At 39.5% G+C, this 17,856-nt stretch overlaps 1 protein-coding gene across 1 annotated transcript; it reads left to right on the top strand.

Moving 5' to 3' along the window:
• The first annotated feature begins 7,598 nt into the window (after nucleotides 1-7,598).
• LOC135470618 (excitatory amino acid transporter 1-like) lies at nucleotides 7,599-16,013 on the top strand. Its single transcript, XM_064749654.1, has 8 exons — nucleotides 7,599-8,104; nucleotides 8,772-8,814; nucleotides 9,841-9,934; nucleotides 11,589-11,784; nucleotides 12,502-12,735; nucleotides 13,591-13,785; nucleotides 15,189-15,323; nucleotides 15,839-16,013. The coding sequence occupies exons 1-8, from the start codon at nucleotides 7,599-7,601 to the stop codon at nucleotides 16,011-16,013; spliced, it is 1,578 nt and encodes a 525-aa protein (XP_064605724.1).
• Nucleotides 16,014-17,856: the final 1,843 nt, after the last annotated feature.

The following is a 17,856-nucleotide window of genomic DNA, read 5'->3' as shown; positions in this document are numbered from 1 at the left end:
TACAATCAAAGGTTGAGAGAGAGTTTTAGTGTTTTGACATCACTTCCTGTCTGATCACCGCGACCCCAGTGACCTCGGCGTTGTTCGCCGCAAGATTTCTTGCAAAGTTTGCTACTGGTGACAGTGATTTAAAGCCAACGTAGATAGGGGAGATAACTTTAGCGACAAAGGAGTTCAAACTCAAAACTCCCCTAATAAAAACTGTGTTTAATTTACCTTTACTTCTATTATAATATTTTTATGAACCAGAGTTCTAAGGTGGGTTGTATTTACCAACTTTACATTGCTTATAAGACTCTCTTTACCTCTATGTGTGACTATTGATAAATGCTTCATTATTTGATATTCACAGATACTTATTTAAAGAGTTAATCTGCCTTCAAGTACAAAGTCATAGACGTAACAAGAACAACTTTCAGGGTCGTTGGCGGTAAGCACTATCAGTATGGTCCATAAATCCCACTTCATTATTCACACATTCCCAATTTTGCTCTAGAAGCCGTTTAAAAAGTAACTTTGATATAATGATATAATTCGTGTGCACCGATATTTCTGATGGTGATGACGTCACTATATATATATATATATATATATATATATATATATATATATATATATATATATATATCATATCTTCCTATGAGATCTATAAGAGTTTTTAGGTCATAATAGCTACCCTGAGATGGCAAAAGAAATTTTGACTTACGCTGAGTTAGTTTTAGACTAATGGCATAACACTTGGTTATTCACAGATTCGCACTAAGTGCAATTGGTCGCCCGTAGTTGTAACCTTATCTTGACATGTATGTAATGCAGTTGCGTGCTATATACATGGGTGAATGCTACAAGGTCTCCTCCAGAGTTATCCCACAACTACATATGCTGTTCAGGTATAATAACTGTCAATACGCAGATATAGTTGTGTTCATATCTTCATGTTAGCGTGCATACACACGGATGGAGGAGACCACAGCAAACCGCATAACTGAAGATCCAAACTGCAGTCAAAACATCGAGGTTGGGATTCGAAGACGGGACCTCAATTGGTCATATGCCTAATAGCTGCAGCGAGACAGTGCTTTAACGCTTTAACTTCGTTACAGTTTTATGAACTGCCGCATTGAACTCGGACATTTAAAAGGGTGATAGTCTTTCGATTCCTGTACAAGTGTGGAGAGTGATCTCCTATTGGCATGTTCTTCGAAAGATCTGAAGATAATGTAGTCCCGCAAAACCTCGTGCTATTTTGCGACGGCTTGCTTTCAGCCTAAGGTCCTGTATAAGGGAAAAAAACAACAGGAGCAACAACACACATGTTCCGCCTCTAAACTCTGAATGGTTCTCCGCCGTCTGGCTTGCGTATAGGAAATGGGTTTTACGATTTTTGATTTGGAACCCACGTGGTCTATTTTGGGTATAAGAACGTCGGATCTGACGTCTTGTTTCTCATTTGCACAAAACAGTTTCCAGTGAGCATGACCGGATATCCTAGCTTAGAAGCAAACAAACCAATTCTATGTTAAAGCATGTAACACCAAACTCTGCATTAGGATGTTATATTGACGGTAATTTATTTATTTAGGTGATTGCTGTTTTACGCCGTATTCAAGAATATTTCACTTATACGACGGCGGCCAGCATTATGGTGGGAGGAAACCGGGCAGAGCGCGAGGGAAACCCACGACCATCCGCAGGTTGCTGATAGACCTTCGCACGTACGGCCGGAGAAGAATTCAGCATGAGCTGTACTTGGGCTCACAGCGACCGCATTGGTGAGAGCCTCTTGGGTCATTACGCTGGGCTAGCTCGCTGATCAACTGAGCCACGGAGCCACTGGCAATTGTATTGTAGGTTGAATGAGAATGGTAGAACTTGCAATCCGATCTTTAGTTAAATTTAAAGTAAAAGATAGCTAAACTATGAAGTTAGGTTCATCATACAGACAACCGAAAACTGTGCGTAAAAATACTTATTTATCATTTATTGTTTCAGATTTTGTTAAGAAGATTCAAAGGCATTCAATTATTTGAAAACTATGGTGGGCTTTATGAGTCATACTGACGGAATCTGGGAACTCTGACTTAACATAACCTTTTTTTCCTGATGTTAACTAGATGGAAGGAAATTTTGGGAACATTATTTCAGTAATCTTTCACTCATGGGTAAAAAGAGTTATTACAAAGCGTTATTTCGGGGTTTTCTGATGGACACTGAACATGTTTGACTTGGGTTTGCCCTTCAAAAGTCCCGGGCATTTTGGGGAGGAGTCAATAAAGGTCAAACGGGATCAAAATTAAAATTTGTTCTACTTGTTGTTACGACCCAAACTGTCTGTATTATAAAGAGATGACTTGTTCGAAATACACGACAGTTTAGCCGCACAAAAAAGTAACCAAAACCAGCAGATTTTATTTTACAACAATTTAGTAGCTTTAACAAGAACAGATAATAAGACTTATACAAATGCTAAAGTACTTAAGTTTAACAAGAAAGGATAGCAGTATCTATACAAATACTAAAGTACTTACATGTACAACGGTGTCAAGTCCAAACGGACGCATGTATTCCACAATGCGGAAAACCATACAGGCATAAATGCAGAAATAAGAGGGAAAATCCACAGTATAACTGAGTGTATGACGAAATATACACAAAATTCCACAGACAGGGTCCGTGTACTAATAAGCACTGTGTACACAAGAGCACAAATTAAATATACAAGTTCAGACTGAACAAGTGCTCGGTGGAGATAGGATATAACAAAGCCAGAGGCTATAAAGACACCAAAATTCAGCACAAAAGGCCTACTAAAGTAACACACAGCGAAAGCATCCAAAAACTCTCAATAATTCTCCGTTCTTTTCCTTTGACCTGCTTTCATAGGTCTTATATAGCCTGGTGGAATTGTCTAGAATAAGAAAATTCCTGAACACTTGATGTAAACAAACAGGCACCGAACTGAGTGTATTCTGGAACATTCTAAGGCAGAGGCAGACAGCAGGCCCTGAACTTAGCATATGTAAACAGTGGCAAGCTAAATTTAGAAGCTGACGGCAGTTGTGCACATAACATTGTGTCAACACGAATATGAAATTACTCGTCTTGTCACGAGGAATCCATATATCCGACCATGACTGAGGGCGCCATGGCGAAAAGCCCCAAAGGCCAATTCCGATTTCGAGTTTAGTTTACTAATATGGTTAACATATGTTCGATTTTCATGAAATTAGTGTCTAATCATATGTTTTTCTAGGTGAACAGTTGAACTAACCACCTTATAGATGGTAACACAGAAGTTATGACCTTTAAATTTCAAAATGGCTGCAAAAAACTCTTTCTGTTGAAGAATATCTTAAACTGGAATCCTACAAAGTTACGGAGCCGTGAAAGTGACAAGGTGAACAAATCAGTTTTTTTGGCAAAGAAAAAATATTACATAGTGAAAAAAAATTGGAGGAAGAAAAATATTTTTTAGAAGCGAAAAAAAAAATTTTGGAAGCGAAAAAAATTTTTTTGGGGAAGAGAAAATCTTTTTCTTCACTGCTGACATTTAATATCGGGGCCCGACTTAATGACCATTCATAAATGCAATACTAGGGGTTACGCTATAATCTCATCTGTATATAGAGGTCTACTCTCTGATCGTGAGTGCCACTGTGCTTTTGCAAATTGACTTGTTGTTGCTTGCAAATAACCTTCAACACTCTTGGATTATTATTCATAAAGTAAACATTCAACCAAATAATACAGTCATATAAACGGTAAAATTCCAACTTATCGCTGTCGCCTTCATACATGTCCATATCGGACACAAAGTTATGTCCATACGTGACACAGAGTTATGGCCTACATTACGCATACATATAGTTCGCGTAAATTCCACACTGAATGGATTAGTAAACGTATTCGAATGGTGTCTCACATTTAGCTGTTGCTGTTGAGGAAGAAAGCTACATGCCGCATTTTGTATTCTACTTGTATTCAGTCCATATATGTCTCTTGAAATCTGTTTATTAGTATTTTATTTATTTGATTCGTGTTTTACGCCGTACTCAGGAATATTTCACCTATACGACGGCGGCCAGCATTATGGTGGGAGGAAACGGGCATAGCCCAGGGGAAAATGCTTATTAATAAACTGTCTCGTTAATAATGGGCAATGTGCTGTGCGCCTAAAACAAGTCGGTCTGTAGCGGTGTACTCTTTTGTTCTTTTAGTGCGTAACAGTTTCTTTATAGACCTAGTTATGTTCGTCAAGCTCGTGTGCATAGACCTAGTTATGCTCGTCAAGCTCGTGTGTATAAACCCAGTTATGCTCGTCAAGCTCGTCTGTATAGACCTAGTTATGCTCGTCAAGCTCGTCTGTATAGACCTAGTTATGCTCGTCAAGCTCGTCTGTATAGACCTGGTTATGCTCGTCAAGCTTGCCTGTATAGACCTAGTTATGCTCGTCAAGCTCGTCTGTATAGACCCAGTTATGCTCGTCAAGCTCGTCTGTATAGACCTAGTTATGTTCGTCAAGCTCGTCTGTATAGACCTAGTTATGTTCGTCAAGCTCGCCTGTATAGACCTAGTTATGTTCGTCAAGCTCGTCTGTATAGACCTGGTTATGCTCGTCAGGCTCGTCTGTATAGACCTAGTTATGCACTATGCATATAATCAATCTAACTAGAATAAATATTTTACTGATAATATCTTGTGATGTATTTATTCTCCCCATTGAACATATTTTTGGCTGTTATATAGCAATATTTACCAATTATTTGTGCTATTTTTTAAAATTATTTGTTTCAATTTTTTTGCAGCCATTTTGAAATTTAAAAAAAACTTCTATCTTACCATCTATAAGTCGGTTGGTTGAACTGTTCACCTAGAAAAAAAAACATATGGTTAGACACTAAATTCATGAAAATCGGACGTTGTTAGCCATGTTAGTGAATTTAACTGGAAATCAAAAGTGCCTTGACCTTTGGGGTTTTGTCGTCATAGCGCCCTCAGTCATGATCGGATATAAATCAAAGTATACATGTTTGGATTCCTCGTGACAAGATAAGTAATTTGATATAAGAATGACGCAATTAGAACAAATTTTAATTTTGACCCCTATCTGATCCTTATTTACCCCTCCCCAAAATGCCCGGGACTTTTGAGCGGCAAGCCCAAGTCAAAAATGTTTAGTGTCCACGAGGAAATCCAAAAAGCACTTTCAAACCTTTGTTTCCAGGATTTGGTCACGGGAGTCCCACGCTGGTCGTCCACTATTTGAATTCTTATCACCTCATTATGTGGGAATAATCAAGACCATGACGCCGCAATTAACTGAACTGTAGCCGAGTCAAGCACTCGGACGGCGTCTGAACTTCGCACACCGCAATTTCTCGAATCGCATTACTTCTCTGCTAGGTGGACTGGATTGTTCTTCCCAAAATTAAGAGAATCTTCTTTTCTTTTCCAGTTGCTTGCAGTTCCTTCCTCTCATCATTAAAATAAAAATTACCCGGACTCCTATACAAGTAGACAATCATGATTTTAATGGTGTACAGTTTTGGTTTCAATCCTAATATTACACGAGTATGTGTTTTTGTGGACGACGCCGAGTACGGCTGAGGCGAATCAAAGATGGCGCTTGGTGGAGTTTGGCTGGCTGTCAGCATGCCAGGTATATTTGGGTTAATTGTGATCATAATTGATGATGGCTTTACTCTTTACGAAGAACTGTGTGATATGAGGTCAGAAATACTTCAGAATTAATGAGAACATCTTTTTGTTGTGTAGTAGCAGCTTTTACATGCTGAGAACAGAGCACTCTAAAGGGTGAGTTCCAGACTAGATCCGGATTAGTGAATGGAAGAGTACAGATCTGAATTAAACAGATCTAATCCTTGCATATCTATATATGCAGAGAAAATGGATTGAAGTGTCACAGCTGTTACATCTCATGCTCTGTGAAAACTGTCAGCGAGAAACTCACAACATGAGCTCCTCTCCGGCCGTTCGGGGAAGGCCTGCCAGCAATCTGTGGGTCGTGGATTACCCCCGGGCTCTGCCTAGTTTATTCCTACCATAATGCTGGCTGCAGTCGTATAAGTGAAATATTCTTGAGTGCGGCGTAAAACACCAACCACATAAACAAGCAAAGAAACAAATAAATAAGTGAACAAACTGGTAATACTCTAAATCTTTTTTGTGCTGTTCTTGTAAAAATCTACAAACTCCGCGGGTCAAATGACAATGAGGCGTGACCGAGTGAATAAGCTGGTTAAGTTATTTCAATCGTAAGGACCTACAAGGCGTGGGTTTAACCCCGACCTTGTATTCACAGGAAATTTGTGAATTCCCAACTCTGTGAAGCCTTAGTGACTAAATGCGGATCATTTGCGTAGAGTAACTTTCTCTGAAGGCCACAAGTCGTTCTCCATCTCATTATCTGTTGGCCACTTCTTTCTTACTTGTAATCAACTTTAATATTAATATATTATTTCTTACATATTCCTTTGGGAACTGGAGTTTTAGGTTGCTTTGGAAATAGGTTTGCGATCATCGACGCGGAATGTCACTTTATGGTTCACGAGTTAAACACGAGAGAATGCCGATTGGTGGTTTGCTCATGACACTGACGAGAAAATGTATGTGACGTAAAACAGCTATAAAATCAAATGTTTCCCATGGGACCGAGAAGTCTGGTGTCGTGTAGTTTTTTCTATTTCTCCGTAATTAAATAGGTGACTAATTCAAATATACAACTCCCACTGACCCTATTGGCAGTTTTTTGGTCACGTTATTTCGAACGTTTCACACTTGCCTGCCCGACAATGTGTATTTCTTAATGTGGTGTTTTACGCCATACCCAAGCACAGCGTATGAACTGTGAACGTTGGCTAACTAGTTACTTTGTACATTGGCGCTGGACGATGGACCCATTTGCTGAACATTTCCTCTCCTCCATAAGCCGAGTAAAATCAAATCATTCTCTGCTGTTAGTCTAACAAAATAGTGCGGCTTGGACCGACTTTATTTAACTGGGCATTGTCCCTCATAGTCCACGGATTATTTACCTGCCAGAAAAGCAGATTCAACAAGCAAGAAAAATCAAGTGTCACCCGCTTTCACAAAAAAAAAACTATACATTTCTTGACTCAAATCGGTCGACGGGAGGTAGGTGCGATTTGCTCTGGTGGACAGACGAAGTGTTTTTTAGTACAAAGGCCAGTGTGTAGTGCGCTTACCCAAGCGTGCACCCAGCATTATGAAGGTCACCGGCATTCGTTGCCCGGCTATTGCCAGTCACCTATCTAAAACAGAATGGGACCTATCCGAATAATGTGATACGGAGGACTGCACGACCTATTTCACCAGGTCTCTCACTTGCACTTGATTTGGGAAGTTGTTTCAAACAGGGAACGCGACACTTTCGATGAGGTCGTTGATGTATTTTTGAGTCACGCGTTCATGTACTTCTGCTTTGGATGGAGTATAGCCCAGTCGCTGTATTTTTCTCTATCCGCAAGTGGAACTGATATTAGTGTGAGTAGATGAACACTTCATACAACTTTACTGAACGGCTTTTGTTTTTATTTTCAAGCGGATACTCTTAAAGAATGGAGCCCCTTAATCCGAAGGATGACCTTGTTAGGAACGCAGAGGAAAGGGATCGCAAATGGCTGCCCAAGTCTGTCACACGAAAATGTTTCGTCGGTTTCCTGAAGTCCAACTTGCTGGTGTTGCTTATGTTGGTTGGAGTTCTTGTTGGGGTCGCCATTGGATTAGGCCTAAACTCCAAAGACCCCAAACTTAGCCAGCCAGAGATTGTCTACCTTCGTTTTCCCGGGGAGCTTTTCCTACAGAGTATGAAGATGCTGTTAATCCCGATCGTTGTGTCAAGTCTCTTGTGCGCTACGGCCGAAATCGACATCCGGTCTTCAGGAAAGATTGGTCTTCGGGCCTCGGCCTATTACATCTCTACCCTCGTGCTTGCGTCTGTCTTAGGGGTAATTCTAGTAGTGACAGTTCGTCCGGGGGATAGGACAAGTGGGCGGCCAAGCTTGGTCCCAGACATCCCCTCCTCATCCTCAAATCCAGGCCTCGCCTTCATGGATCTTTTCAGGTAAACATTGCTGTTACAATTTGTGCATGTTACCTTTTTAAGTAGCACTTGTCTTCGGTGAAGCATAGTAGTATTTATTTTCTTGCGTATACGTCACGTGGTGGCAGGCCAAACGGTCTGTTCGGTAATTAAAATAAGTCTCAGCACGACTCACAACCAATTTTTAACACTCAGTGTATGTTCGGACCCAGAATTCGCTTGATAGTTTGCAGTTGGTTTGTCCGTTAAAATGCTATTGTCTCATTTTAGACAAAGTCTGGCCTCTCCCTACTGCCCTCTCGCTTTAATCCGCCACAGTCTTTAGTAAATATGCATAATTGTGTAAGAAATACATGCATTTCTTCAAAACACATATAACTTACTCTACAGGATCATGTTTATTTATTTGGTTGGTTATTTGAAGCTACGTTGTACACACCAATATTTCAGCAATATGTCGACATCTGGTTTATGTGTGGGTGGAAGGGGGCCAGCGACGACTGGGTGCGAACATATAACATCAATGGTTCAGTATATAGATATACAGATAAAGACAATATCACCAGTGTCATTAAATATTAGCGTACATGCATTACAGAGACAAGGTTACTCTACAAGTGAGAAGTACGTCCATCCTGTATATATCGAAAGACTGCATCATAACACCAACTTGAATTATATTTCACAGGAACATGGTCCCGGACAACCTTGTTGAAGTTTGCTTCAAATCGGTAAGCGCTTTGATACACGTTGTTCCATTGTGTGCTGAGATTTAAGCTGTACGATATCGTTACAACCTTTGCCAAGATATGGCTGAAATATTGCCGATGTGGCGTTAAGCCATAATCATTCATTCATTCTTTACAACCTGCATTAAACTACAATTTTTTTATTGGGAAGAGGCTGCCAGTAGTATTCTGACTAACCAATCACAGTATTGAGCTCTGTACGTGACACCACCACAGTCAGCTATCAAGTCACTGTCTGCATGAACACCTGACGTCATGACTTACATATACACAAAACGCACTTCGAATATCGAATTACATGCGTTATGTTATTTGTTTATAAAACACGAGTCCTTTAAGTCTGCCAAATAAAGACGTTATAGTTTAACTAGTTTTTTTCTCAACGCTAATACATACAAATGAGAGTTACAGAGGTAAAATCAGCTGTTTGTTGACTTAGTTTGTCAATCCTCTAGACAAAGTTCATCAATGAATCAACCCTAGATCAACCAAGCGTGTCTCTAATTAGCATTGCTATCCGAATAATCTAGCGCAGTTTCACTACATGAGAAGCAACAGACACGCTGTCCAAACTATCCGAGTACACTGAGTAAAATATAGCCAGGACAATAAAACCAGATCTGCAAGGACAGTGTGATAGTGGCAAATGGTCACACGTAATATCGAAAACCGGGTTCTTGTATATTAATTTACACGTACCTCAGTTAAGTTTTATTTTAGCGCTTCATTTAAATGCGATTATTGCCATAATCTATTCACGATGAAAGTTAGTGAAGTAAGATAACAACCTTGAAAGGAATCTACCTTGTCTTTACAACTCCCTGTAAATGTTCACAGAAGCATACTTTAAGCAGAATTAGGTCAAAGAATGGCAGTTTTTCATAGTAATAACTGACACAGTGTTGTCCACATATCCATTGTGATAGCAGATTGGTACCTCAGAACTCTGGGCAAGCTTGTCATAAAAGGCAATATGCTTATTTATTCAATATTCAACTTTTCATGCAGAAGAAGACTAGAGAAGTGACAGGCGATGGAACGACGACTATGGGCAACTCGTCATCTTTTTCCTCGGTTTTGAACGCTGTGAAAAATATCAGTGGTAAGACACGCATTTTGTCCAATATGTCAGCTGCTTTCATCTTCAGTACGATGTGGTGATAATAAGGCCCAGCATGAGCACAGAACACAGCCATGGTAATCCAGCAGACCAGAACATATGGCACCAACAACAACTCTACTGTAAAACTGGACGGTCAGAAGATCTGTTGCCTACTATAGGTGAATAGGCAATTTAGTCCGCAGTTGCACAAGAGAAAATCAGCGCTCTGACGTACTCACTATCAGTTCTGTGATCTAACCCAGTTTGGGATTTGCAAATAAACACGATTTTTGGAGAAAAACAGCAACAACCGTGGAATTCCAGTAAAACTAAAACAATTATAAGACACTGCCTTCTTTCCATCCAGCTGTATGTATAACGAGAATTTTTCTGTCCGTTTTTTGTTGTTGTTGTTGTTGTTTTATAGATATTTACACCTAATTAAAATAAATCTATAAAACTAAATGAAGAAGCTGGTGTCCACTACGCATTATGTATTATTTCTCTCTTACTGTATATATGATCTCCATGCTTGTGACTGAAGAAGATAATCTGTCGATTTTCCTATGTTCGACCTGCGTATAAAAAATATAAAATTGTTTTCAGTCAACTTCAATCAATTTAGAGGCGATTGCATCTGGCTTCTTTGCAGCTTGATAAACGAACACATCGTTTTTCTTAAATTTTTGTATAATAAGAAACTTCAACATAAAAAATGCATACATCGTCAAAATCTAAAGTGGATCTATGCCATACCACAGGGATTTTAATCATGGCTGGTATGTATATGACACTTAGCCTGTACACGTGCCATACCACTGCATGTAGACTGCACCTTTCTCTACAAACGTGTCGGACATAAAAGAATTTTTTAAAAATGTCATTAAAAGTTTTAGCTCCTTGGTACGAAGTATTATTTTATTTATTTGATTTGTGATTTACACCGTTCTCTAGAATATTTATCTTATATACCGGCGGCCAGCATTCTGGTGGTAGAAAACCCACCAGAGTACGGGCGAAACCTACGACCATCCGCAAGTTGCTGGCAGACTTCTCCATGTACGGAGAAGCCAGCTTGAGCTGAACACGAACTCACAGTGACCCCATGTGACGACGTAGGTCATGTTTTCAGGATATGGGAGAAGCTGGCAGAGGTGTTTGTCATATTTGTCTGTTGGGTGCTTCGTGTTCATCAAAACATTGTGCAAAAAAATTTTAGAATACATTTTGAAAAAAATGAAACAAAAAATTTTCTAGTCCTTTTTGTCCCCTTTCACAAAGTACACTTATTGCTAAACGTGCACATAGCTATCACACCGCGTATTGGTTTCCACGGCAAATACGTGTATAGGTAATGCTACGTGCGCACGGGGAAAACGACCCCCCCCCCCCGTGCTACGATTTAGTGACTGCCTTGAGCTGTTAAATTTAGGCATTGTTATTGTAGCAGATTATTCTAGCGCACAGAATCCATTGATACTTGATACAGCATAAAAATTGTATAGACTACCAGTATGTTGAATATACATGTCAAGATATATATGGTTTAACATCAAAATATCCATCATCGCTCACACAACAAAATTAGCATATTCAGGCGATATCATTGACAAGCTGTAAATTCAGGTTGATTTAAAGATATTTGAAATTTCAGACGAAGATGCAAAGAATGAAGGACAAATAAAACTGATCGTGGAAAAAGTTGATGGTATCAACATGATGGGCCTGGTTGTTGCTTCCATACTGTTTGGCTGCGTCACTTCCGCTTCTGGAAACGAGGCCAAGCCTTTCTTAGACTTCTTTAAGGCTCTGAGAGTTGTCAGTTTCAAGCTCGTGGCAATTTTTATCTGGTGAGTAATTCCACATTTCCACTTATATCTCAGACTGAATGACTGGCTTGGACGCTGGACATAGCCTGCCATTTTAACAAGAGACATATCAACAATAGATGCATTGTATTTTGTATGTATAACTGCACTTCCATAATGATTCTTTTGATGCCAACAGTTAACCTCGTCTAATAAGAAATTAATTAAACTTCACACAATTTACAAGTTGCAAGTTACAATTGCAATCTGTATCACTCTGTACTTCATTGCAACATAGTCAGCAACGCACTCCACACGAATCAACATATTCTAGACAGCTCTTACACAAAAAAGTCACTGATTTCCGTGTACTCCATTATACTCCACATATTAATGGTATGTTTTGAAGAAAACTACATCTATTTACATTCGAGTAATAACCCCGTTGTACTTTAGCTATATCTCAAATTTTACAAAAGATTGCATTTGGAATATGAGACACTTTATTTGACCAATGCAGATTATTAAAACACGATTTTTAAATCAAACCGCCTTGTAGGAAAGTTAGTCAGTTATTTACTAAAGATCGGAGGTTTATTCCTGGAGCTCCGATTCATTTACCTAAGAAAGTCACTGCCAACTTAGAACTGAAGTGAAATATTCTTGCTCTCGGCGAAAACCATACGAACACACTAACCTATAGACAGCTATTATTTATGCGATTTGTTCTTCATGCCGCGGTTGTGTGCGTTTTAACAGGTACTCGCCTGTTGGAATCGCCTTTCTGATTGCATCCAAGTTAGCGGAGATGGACGACCCAACAAAAACCTTCAAAGATCTGGCCATTTTTACTGTGACTGTGCTGGTCGGGTTATTTATTCACGGCTTTATTGTTTTGTCTCTGCTATATCTGGTTTTTCTACGCAAAAATCCCCTCAAGTTCTTAGTTGGTATGGTACCAGCTATGCTCTTCGCTTTTGGATCTGAGAGTAGGTAAGCTTTAAACATGTGTTATGGTTTTTTTATTAGATAAGATGCGCTTTTGTCTGATTTTGAAAATTATTTTTGAACGTTCAAAAATGACTACAATTTTCTATACTCTCCACAATAATTTTAAACGTTTTATCCTGATTTTCAAAACTACAAATATAGAATAAGTAGAACGTCGGCACTCCATTCAACCCACTCACAAGTCAAACTGTTTGAAACAAATACGACTGCATTTGTTCTCTTTCCATGAGGCCGTTATTACATCCACTACGAAGTTTCCCAGGACACGGACAGTCTAATAAGATCCCGTAACATAACAATTATTTCACTATGGGTAGCACTTGCTACCCGTATTATTTCATTATGAGCAGCAGTTGCTACCTATATAGTGTTGCATTATTATGTAATGGAGAGCACTTTCCATCCATGCGTGTTACACTATGGGCTGTCCCGGCCAATACACGTTTTTGGGCGTTGCATCAAGGTGCCCCAGAATGTAATACACCCGTATTCACATGGAATACTCGCTCAAATCTGCTTTTGTCTCTTTTCCTTATCAGGTAGAGCCCAGTGGGAAGTTTTGAAAACACATAGCTTTCTCAGGAGCATTTTCCCCATGACGTACATCTTATAATTAACATTAACCGCCAAATTTCGAGAAAATCGACTATTCTGGATTACACGTATGAAAATTTTTTATATTTTTACGACCGTTTGTGCCAACAAACCAGACATAGTCACGCGGACCTATTCATTTAGATATCCTGTTATTCCAGTATAAAATATATAGTCTGGGGTAACCCTTCGCCATTTTCTACAGGACACCGTTCTTATACTACATCTACATCTTCTTCACAGTAGTGCCACTCTGCCAGTTACGATTAAGTGTCTCGAGGAAAAGAATGGAGTGGACCCGCGAGTGACCAAGCTGATAGCGTCTATAGGGGCCACTGTCAATATGGACGGCACCTGTCTCTATTTCACCATGATGGCCATCTTTATAGCACAGTTTAACGGAATTCCCCTGTCGGCTGGGCAGCTGGTCACTATAAGGTAAAATGCACCGAACGCTTGCTCTTTCCCGTCTCTCTTGACACCTAGTTATGCCCGTCTGAACATTGGGAAGTTCGACAGCGCTGTTAGACCTTAGATGTGTTTCTGTCATCTTTCTGCTAGCTTGAAGCAACCCATATATAACAAACGCTGTAAAAGATATTTACCCACCTTCGCTTTATTTAAAGAAAACCACAGATTCCCCAGCTCGTACATGTTCTCTGCATTAATATTACTACAAAGACCAAAGCAGTTTCCTTTCTTGCAGACTTTACAATAAGAGTGATAATTTCATTTTGACTGTAAATTATCCCTACTGGTGCAGCAGTATACTGAAGGTCCTGCACATAGCGTGTACACATCTCGCCAGGTAGCATTTGTTAGATCCTGAGTGTTGTGTGACGAGTTCAACCAGTGTCATAAGTTATTACTGCAAAAACTAGTGTGTCAAGGTTATTCCGTCAAACGCCTTCACTCTAAGTTTCTTGATTTATACAATGCGTATTATTCTCTTGTAAGTGAATATGGGCAGAGCATCGAAAATCTCTGATGCTCTGCGTCATGATGTGTGAACAGTTGCAATCAAAGCGCAACTGAGATGGTGCACGATTTGAACAAAAATTTCACTCATTCGCCTTGAACATATCCTAATTTCGTACTTCATATGCCTTCTTCATTCTTTGATGGTTTGGGTAAAAAGTAATTTTGGGAATTGGCTTTGAGAAAATTGAGGAGCATCCATCTTGGTTGACGGCTGGCATACAATTGTCTCGACGCATAGATTTCTACCTTAGCTTTCAGAAATACAGATCTCCAGCCTATAGCTGTTACGTCACGTACGTTGTTCTAAATGTGCCTAAGGCACACGTACATCAAATTAAGCGGTCAATAACAAAACTAGAAATAAAGGATACTTGAAACGGAGCTCGAGAACAAATATTTTGGTTTTAAGGGCATTGGATAAAGTTATGGCAAAAACTCAATTTACCCCTGTATTTAAGGAATGTATTTCATTAATGGTCGCAAACTTTTGAAAATGACATACATGAACTCACTGGGAGGTACCACCTCAATGCCCTCATTCCGGCTCTCCCTCTGAGTCGTTTTGACAGCTATCAGCCTTGACGTCATCGATGAGGTCACTGGGAACGAGGTACCACCTCAATGCCCTCATTCAGACTCTTCCTCAGGGTCGATTTGACAGCTATCAGCCTTGACCTCATCGATGCAAGCTACTTTATTTCCAGGCTGGGCACTAGTCGTGGCTTCAGGGTAACTGGTTCAAACCCATACTACGTCCCACAAAGTTGAGAAAGTTTCTTGCAGTTCTGTATTTTAGGCTATATCCTTTAAAAAAACGTTTCATGCATCATCCTGCTTTTACGTAACATTCCTCTCCACAGTATCCTATCCCTGTCGATCGCGATGGGAGCAGCCGGAGTTCCGGGGACCGGAGTGATCTACATGATTATGATCCTCACCTCCATGGGGCTGCCCACGGACGACATCAGCACTCTGCTCGCTGTCGACTGGTTTCTGTACGTATTTCGTAGCTTTTATCGACAACTTATAGTGTAGCACGATTTGAATACTGCTTTCATTCAGTCGCCTAGAACCTTGCGTGTTGAAAACTGTTGACTGCTTCTCTTTGCATTCTTCCGTCCTATTTTTGTACTTCATATACTTTCTGATTTCTATTGTGGTTTTTGTTATACGTCGTTTTGGGAATTGGCCTTGCGATTATTGACCTGCGATGTTCTTGTTGGTTGACGGCTGATAAATGTCTGTTTCGACGCATAGATTTTAAGAAATTTCATATCTCTTAATCCTGCACGGGCCTTCCAGTTTCACCTAAATGGAACCATGTAAAACCGTTTCTTGCTTGGAACGAGTTAGGATTTTAATCGGTATTGGTTTTTTCTCCATCGACCTCCTCGATCAGAACCATCATCAGAATGCAATTAAAGACTTTACAAGTCTAATACTGACCCATAAATGCAACACTTTTTAAACAAGATCGTCATATCTATGGTGTTTTAACTGCCTATTGTAGAGCGCGCTGCCGGACCTCCATCAACATATTAGGAGATGGAATTGGAGCAGCTGTTATTGAACATTTCTCCCGACATGATCTAAAGAAAATGGCGGAAAGGGAGATAATTTTGACGGCTAACTCGGAACAGGACTTGTATGAGGGAGAAGCAGAACAGGGAACAGCACGCGTTTGACGAAAACCTCTCCAGATGGGATACCGAAGCAGAGATTTGAAACTTTTATGGGATCCTGCCATAGTGCTACACGTCAAACGCATTTACCATGGGGATACATGTCTTCACTCTGTATTGCTATGGACGGAACACCATGTGCTTGTTGCCACTGTTTTGCTAGATGGGACCCTGGTGGAGAGAAGGTGTTCATAACTTACAGGTATATGGTTTATTGCCACCTCAATGCACCTATTAGACTCTCCGCCTAACTAATTATGGAATATACACCGTTATACTCAGCTCCAATTCCACAATTGTCACAAAAAGCACGAGACATACAGGAATTTATCGGATTCAGTGAGAGATTACTATAGGTTCGAGTTGGAACTCTTTTAACGTTAAAGGTTAAAAAAGTCCTAATGTACCTTGCGACCTGTCACAAATGGTAGACATAACATGGGAGTCTGAAAATTGAAAGAGTTATTCAGAGAAGGCTAAGGATGGAGTAAATTCAGGAGTTGAATCTTTGTGAATTTTAGAAGTTCCTAGAAGAAAGAGATGTCATTTGTACCTCCGTTACACCATGAGACACGAGATCGAAGAATTCATATCAACAAAAATTGCATTATATTTTTGACAGTTATACTTACATCATACTCCTTACAGCGCATGTGCAGCGTTCTCTACGCTTGCTTTACATCACCGCCAATACTATACATGTTTCACCTTTGGAGACTTCGAGGTGTACGTAGGCATGTTTGGCCTCACGGCTGGTGTTCTCATGCTGAACTATGTAATCAGTATTGAACAATAAAATTGTTTCATGTATTGGTTATATTTATACAGTGCATACGTTAGATAAAAGTAATGTGTGTGTATGGAGTATTATTACAAACAAAGGTTGAGAGAGAGTTTTAGTGTTTTGACATCACTTCGTGTCTGATCACCGCGACCCCAGTGAGCTCGGCGTTGTTCGCCGCAAGATTTCTTGCAAAGTTTGCTTCTGGTGACAGTGATGTAAAGCGAACGTAGATAGTGGAGCATGCGCTGTAGGAAGTATGAGATCACCTGGTACAGTGTTACTTAACTTTCTTTAGCGACAAAGGAGTTAAAACCCGAAACTCCCCTATTGAAAACTGTTTAATTTACCTTGACCTCTGTTATAACATTTTCATGAACCAGAGTTCTATGGTGGGTTCTATTTACCATTTTTACATCGCTTATAAGACGTTTTTACCTCTATGTTTGACTATTGAGAAAATCTGATTTATTTGATGTTCACAGATACTTATTTAAAGAGTTAATCTGCCTTCAAATACAAAGCCATATTGGTGAAAAGAACAACTTTAGGGTTGTTGGCGGTAAGCACTATCAGTATTGTTCATAATTCCCACTTCAGAATTCACACATTCCAAATTTTGTTCTAGAAACGTTTTAAAAGTGACTTTGATATGATTTGCGTGCACTAATATTTCTGATGATGATGGCTTCAGTACACATTACATCTTGTCCTATTATGAATCAGGTAAAATTCGTTTCTGACTGACTTTTGTCTAAAATAAACTTAAAATAAACTTTATATCTACATGAAATACCTTATGTGACGAAATAAGGTAAAGTATTGTGGATGTAAGAGACCTGGCAGAGGTATTTGTCTTTTTGTCTATTGGTGCTTACATTTGGTTAGATTTATAATTAAATTATATTATGTGACTATTTTTATGTAGAATATTTCAAGTCAAACCGATTTTTCGTTTATACCTATCCCCATAATCCCCATAATATTGTCATTATTTATAACGTCTCAGGTGTTTTTGAGGGTCCCCTAAGCTCATGTTTCCTGAGTAATGACCCATGATACATA

The sequence above is a fragment of the Liolophura sinensis genome, chromosome 7 (genome assembly GCF_032854445.1).
Source record: "Liolophura sinensis isolate JHLJ2023 chromosome 7, CUHK_Ljap_v2, whole genome shotgun sequence".
Classification (NCBI taxonomy): Eukaryota; Metazoa; Mollusca; class Polyplacophora; order Chitonida; family Chitonidae; genus Liolophura; species Liolophura sinensis.
This window is presented reverse-complemented; position numbering and strand designations above follow the sequence as displayed.